Here is a 6,009-nt window from a genome sequence, read left to right as displayed (position 1 = left end):
CGGTTGATTTCTTACAATTGAATCCAAATTTAGGAGCTTGAACTCTTGTTTTATTTAATCTGGTTGTTTTTTTTTAAATGAATTAAAAAAAATTAACTTTGTATGCCTATAAAAAATCTGGATTGATTTATAATCTATCAAAATCTATTTGATTTTTTTTATATATATAATTATTTTTTAAAATAATATTATTTTAATTTTTATAAATTAAATTACCCTGGTTAATCTATTTAATATGTGACTTAATTTTATAACATTAATTGACCTTTAAATCAATTTTAGTAACTATATTATGGAGTGACGGTAACAATAATATCGGTGTTGGGCGTAGTGTAGATCCCCAATCCAATTCCTAGATTCGTCCTTATTATTGGTTGGAGGTGGAGAAAAGCTTAATGACTTAACCTTTTTTATTAATATTATAAATGTATCTTTAATTAAAAAGTAATATAAAATTATTTTTAAAATTTTATTTAATAATTCAAGTTTTTAAATCAAATAGTTCTTTGATAAGATATCAGAGTTTTGTTGATTAACCAGTCATGAGTTTAAATCTTACTATCTTTATTTTATTTAATAAAAATTAAATATAAATTTATATAAATTTCAAATCCAAATAATTTTTATTTTAAATAAGTTTTAGATGAGATAATTTTTTAATACCCTCCGGTCATTAAAAAAAGAGTGGAGGATGGTAACTTGCATTGGGATAAAGTTAGAGCAAGCTCTGATCATCTTAATCCATAACTGGTTGAAATAGAAAAGTTTTGAAAAATATATACTTTTGTTATCGCGAATACAGTTCAGCTATAGGAATACGAAAAATTATCTCTGCATCTTGCTTAAATTTCCTGTAAACTGTAAAAAAAAAACAAAACAATACCTCATCAAAGCACGAATTCTATATTTTCTGCTGTTAACTAACAGACACATACTTCTGTGCCAGTCATGCCAAACCCAGTTGGCGGACTAGCAGTGTCTCCATGTTATCACTTTCCATCATTAGTAAGCATCTAATTCAGTATCAAAAAACCATTTTAACCTCTTAACTTAAATTTTTAGGTGAGATTTCAAGATATGATTTATATTATTCTCTAACACATTCTCTCAAGTGAAAGCCATTTGAGCTTGAAACTTGCACAGACCTGTATTATCTTGTGCTTAATTTTTATCAAATAAATGAAAATGGTGAGATTCGAACTCGTGACTACTTGGTCATCAAATCTCTGATACCATATCAAAAAATCATCTCAACGCAATAATTTAAGCTTTTAGTTGAGATCCCAAGATATAATTTATATTATTCTCTACCATTTAGGAATCCAAACCTCATTTATAGATTGTTGTAATGACTCTGGCAATTGAGATGAACCGGAATCTTCTGATCCTGAATTCTCCATGGACAAAAAAACTGTGTGATGTGTGATGGTGCTGGAGAGGTTATAGTTTAACCACTGAGCATCATGACAATCTGTGACATTGTAGGTCCGTCAGCAACAGCTTCTTGAACACAGAATAACCTTATATGGATGCACTTCAGAACTTCACTTTCTGGCCATTGGCCACCTAATGTAGGATCCACCAACTCTAAAGCTGTTCCACAAATTTAAGCACTCAAGCGAGGGCCAATAGGGGCAGCTCGATACGTTTTACAAAATAGAGAACAATTCACCTCTTACTTGCACATTTGAAAGCAGTTATCTGAAGTTATATCACTGTTCCTTTGTACTAATTTGCTCTGCCATTAATGCTAAAGTTTGATGTCGATGTCTCCGAAAGTAATGGCAATGCAGTTGCTTCAGTAGACAGGACCAATAAAAAAGAAATGGTAGGAAAAAGATCGTGAGTCTAAGTATTCTAACGAACAATTTTTATTCCGAGGAAGCTACCTTCTGATAAGGACAAGACTGGGTAATCTCTGCAACCACAAAAATTGCACAAGTTTGGGAAACTTCGTTGATGTAAGAACCTGAACAGAGTATGAGGCAACAAACCATGTTGGGGATCTGGCCCATAATTGCATTTTCAAAGGGTGAAGCTATTTAGAAAAGCTAAATTAATAATATAGCTTTTTGAATATTATGAATATATTAATTTTTTTTTAATTTGATTTATTTTCATGTTAAAAACAATTTAAAATAAATTTTTTTAAAAACATTTACCGCAATGTTAAGCAGACTATCTTAATATTTAAATATTGATCTAAAAATATCTTTATTGTTCAAGAAAAAAAAATCTACATCCTTGAAATAAAAGTGAAGGACTTTTGCTCAATTTTGAAGGTCAGAAACGTGAAGTAATTGTTAGGCTGCGTTCAAAACATTAGACTGGGCCCGTGTCTATCCGATCGAAGCACAAAGGTTGAACACTGAATATGCGCTTCTAAGATAATTTAAGAAAAGAAATAGCTAAAGCATTGGCCCTTCTCTGTCAGCGAGTGCGGCCAGCTGAGTTATTGGACTTCGGCCAAACTCGAATACCTTGTAGCCTATCCCATTATCCTCTGGTAAGTGGGTTTGAGCTGGTTTTTATAATACAAGGGGAGCTGAAAGGGATCCGTTGATTTCCCGTGCCCATGTCTTTTAGTCAGTTATTAAAAAATGTAATTTTAAAAAAAATAAAGGGGTGCACATGCATGTACTACTCATTTGTGATCTAATATCCATAACTATTCGGCGGAGTTCTTTATAATATGTAGAGAGTCGTTCATATTTTTCATTGAGAACTGTGATACATTTTTGCACTCCTTGATCTAACAAGACTGTGAACTTTGGAGATTGAATGCTCAGTAGCGATTGCGAGCTCTCAATGGTTGAAACATTACGGGTCGTCCGCAAGTTTTCAGTCGTAGTGTTGGAGAATCCGTACACCCGATTTCTATCGAGTCTACTAGACAATCCTACCTTCAACCACAAATCCGGATCGAAATTCGGGTGGGTCGAAGGATCGTCCCCGTATCTCTCCTTCAACTGGCTGTTATATGTCTTCTAGAAATAAAAAATAAGATCATCAAATTCAAGAAAATAACAACTTAAGAAATAAAATGGTCAAAAACCAACGTATCACAAAGTGTTGAGCTCGGCTGACGACAAACTGTTGCACCCTTTTTTGGCAGTCTTCACTTCGCATGTGGGTCTACACAAAAAGCTTTATTGGGCTTAGCTCATGTCCGAGAGTCGTAGCCTGTAAGAAAAAAATGTTATCAGTTAAATATATTTATAAATAACAACAAATTAATTAAAAATAGATGTGATTAAAATAAATCTTATCATGCGCTTCGCACATGAAACGAATAAAACAGAGCCGCCGGTGTACATGGTAACCGAATTGTGAATTTGCCGGCTCTAGTTCCCCGCACCGAACTGTGAGCGACACGTGAAACGCTCGGATGTCACTTGCTAAATATATTCCGCCCATATATTCTTTGAGAGATATGGCGGCCCAAAATCCTTCCAAATTGTCACGTCATTCAAGTTTGGTAGATCGCTTTCTCTGACATATTTTTTAGATTTCTTTTCGCGCCTCATACCAAAAATCACGCAACCTGCAAATGTATTATATATGAGTAATGACAAATGAAATTTTAATATTTGAAATTAAAATCACCGTAAATTACAATATATTTTTGTCGGTGTTTACCGATGGAGTTAGCGATGGACAAATTCAATCGGTAAAAACATTATAAAATATTGATGGATAAAATCTGTCAGTATTTTTGTTTATATTCATTATTTTCTGGTAGTGAGATGAAACTTTGCATCCATTGACATTGCATTCTTGTATAGTAAGTGATACTTACATGCACAGTGTCAAATTTGGCATTCAGAATAGTCTCAGGAAAAGAACGAGATTTTGGCTCTAAGATTAATCATTTGTATCTTTGTGTGCTGTCAAGGATGTTTTTGCCTGCTCCAACCTACTTGTAAATGTGAGGGTAGGTGTGTTTGAAGTCTGCCGTCAACTTACTAGCACTAGCTTTATCAATATATTCACTCGATTATAATAAGGAAAAAAAAACATTAGCCAGTGAAATAATTTCATTGCATTGGACAACTATCCAAATCATTCCCTCGAGCATGCATGCTGGCATTGTAAAGCATATGAGATTAAGAATTGAATCCAAGATGTAGCTCCTCTGTAGTGGTATTTTGAACTCCAAAACTCATTACAATCCAAGTATCTTTAAAATGGCTGTGTATGCCAAATTAAATCTTCTTTTCGGGATTGAATAAAAATGAACCTTTTCTTCTATATATTATTTTAGATCTCTAATTAAGGATGCCACCGAGACCCTTCTAAAAAATTAAGGAGACGAAGACCACAGATATCATGATCAAGCATCAATTAATGCCAGCTCGTACGTAGTTGTCTTGTTCATGTTAGTAAAAAAGAAGATTAAGTTCTGATATGTCAATGGTACCATTAATTGATGGAAGAAACTCATGAAGATCTTAAAACCACACACAACTTTATTCAGAAATACATGAAAGTGACTAAAACATGAAGTACATACACATATGACAAGGGTGACAGACCGATACTATAGTCTGCTTAAGCCCTCGATCGACAATATTCAACAAGTAGTTAAGCATTGACAAAAGGGTATATTTCATATATGAAATTGCAACTCCCGCTAACAACCCTGCCACCTTGTTTCCCATCACAGCAGCTTGGGAGTTCCCCAATTATACCATCAAGGCATTTCTTACAAACAGCACTAGAAAGATCCCCAGTGCACTGAACCAGACCATAAAGCTTGGTTGATTTTCCTAGTTCCCTCTCTCCTGTTGCAAACAACTTGGGGGTTGCTTGAGCTTCATTGGCAAGCTGGCTCAAAAGCTCTTTGGTCTTTTTATTGAACGGAGCTGGCTTACTCACAACGTGCACGTTCCACATGTAGAACTTGTTTCCAGTATCAACTTGGCCAAAGAACCCAGTGTTTGAGTACTTCAAAAGGCAGTTATCATACCAAATGATAGCTGCTTTGTTGTATGGGCAGCGCTTTCGAATCTCACTGCTCGCCTCAACAACACAGGTTTTGCAATCTGAGGTTGAGACATCACCTCTACAAAGATCAAGCCCGTATGTTTGGTCCGGGGTGTGGCCTCTTGAACCCATACCAAAACCTGTAGGAGGGGCTTTATAGTAAAGGTAACTAGTGAGCTTCTTTAGGTTGGATTCATAAGGGCCATTGGCAGTGAAGTTCTCAGGAGATGAACATAAATGGAAATTTGGGCCTGCTCCAAAAACAGTGTGGAGAAGGAGGGAAAAGGTTATTAGACATAGAGAGGAGGCAAAGTTGGAGAAAGACATAGTTGCGAGGACAGCTTGATGGGTTTAAACTTAGGATAATACTGCAGTATATAATGCAAAAGCAGCATTGACTGAGGTGGGTAACGTGTCGACCTATTCATTTTTTTTAATATTAGTAAAGTTAAAAAATCTTTCTATTTGAATATTTTTTTTATTAACGTGAGTGTTTGGGTCAGTTTGTGGACACCTCGATTAATCTCATGGGTCTTGAAATTAACAATTATGTAAGCCTCTAGTGGCCTTGAAGGGACTCGAACTCATGACCATTGGGGAGCAAACTCAAGATCTGACCAATTAAACCACTTCTCAGGGTTATCTTTCTATTTGAACTTGATATGTCGAAGGCATTATTTGTGTTAAACTTGTGACGCCAGATTAGCTTCATTTATTTTAATGCATGTAATGGTAGATATTTTTTTATGATTTTAATATGATAATATTAAAAATAAATAAAAAATCTCAAAAAAAATTATTGTTTTAATATATTTTTAATTAAAAAAAATTACAAATATACATTTCACCATTATAAAACACATTCTAAGAGTTAGAAATAGATAATGGGACAATTTTATCTTTATGTTTTTTTGGTTCACAAATATGGTGCATCCTTTCAAGTTCACAAATATGGTACAAACAGCGTGTTACTGGGTTATAAGTTCATTTTACGAGTACAAGTCCATCGTGGTTGGTTGGGCT

At 34.4% G+C, this 6,009-nt stretch overlaps 1 protein-coding gene across 1 annotated transcript; it reads right to left on the bottom strand.

The window, feature by feature from the left end:
- Positions 1-4,569: 4,569 nt before the first annotated feature.
- LOC112324617 (cysteine-rich repeat secretory protein 38) lies at positions 4,570-5,321 on the bottom strand. The gene has a single exon (XM_024588278.2). The coding sequence runs from the start codon at positions 5,311-5,313 to the stop codon at positions 4,585-4,587; it is 729 nt and encodes a 242-aa protein (XP_024444046.2). The 5' UTR covers positions 5,314-5,321; the 3' UTR covers positions 4,570-4,584.
- Between the last annotated feature and the right edge of the window lie 688 nt (positions 5,322-6,009).

This window comes from Populus trichocarpa, chromosome 17 (genome assembly GCF_000002775.5).
Source record: "Populus trichocarpa isolate Nisqually-1 chromosome 17, P.trichocarpa_v4.1, whole genome shotgun sequence".
In the NCBI taxonomy this organism is placed as follows: Eukaryota; Viridiplantae; Streptophyta; class Magnoliopsida; order Malpighiales; family Salicaceae; genus Populus; species Populus trichocarpa.
The sequence above is the reverse complement of the archived record's forward strand: the minus strand, read 5'-3'. Positions and strand labels throughout refer to the sequence as shown.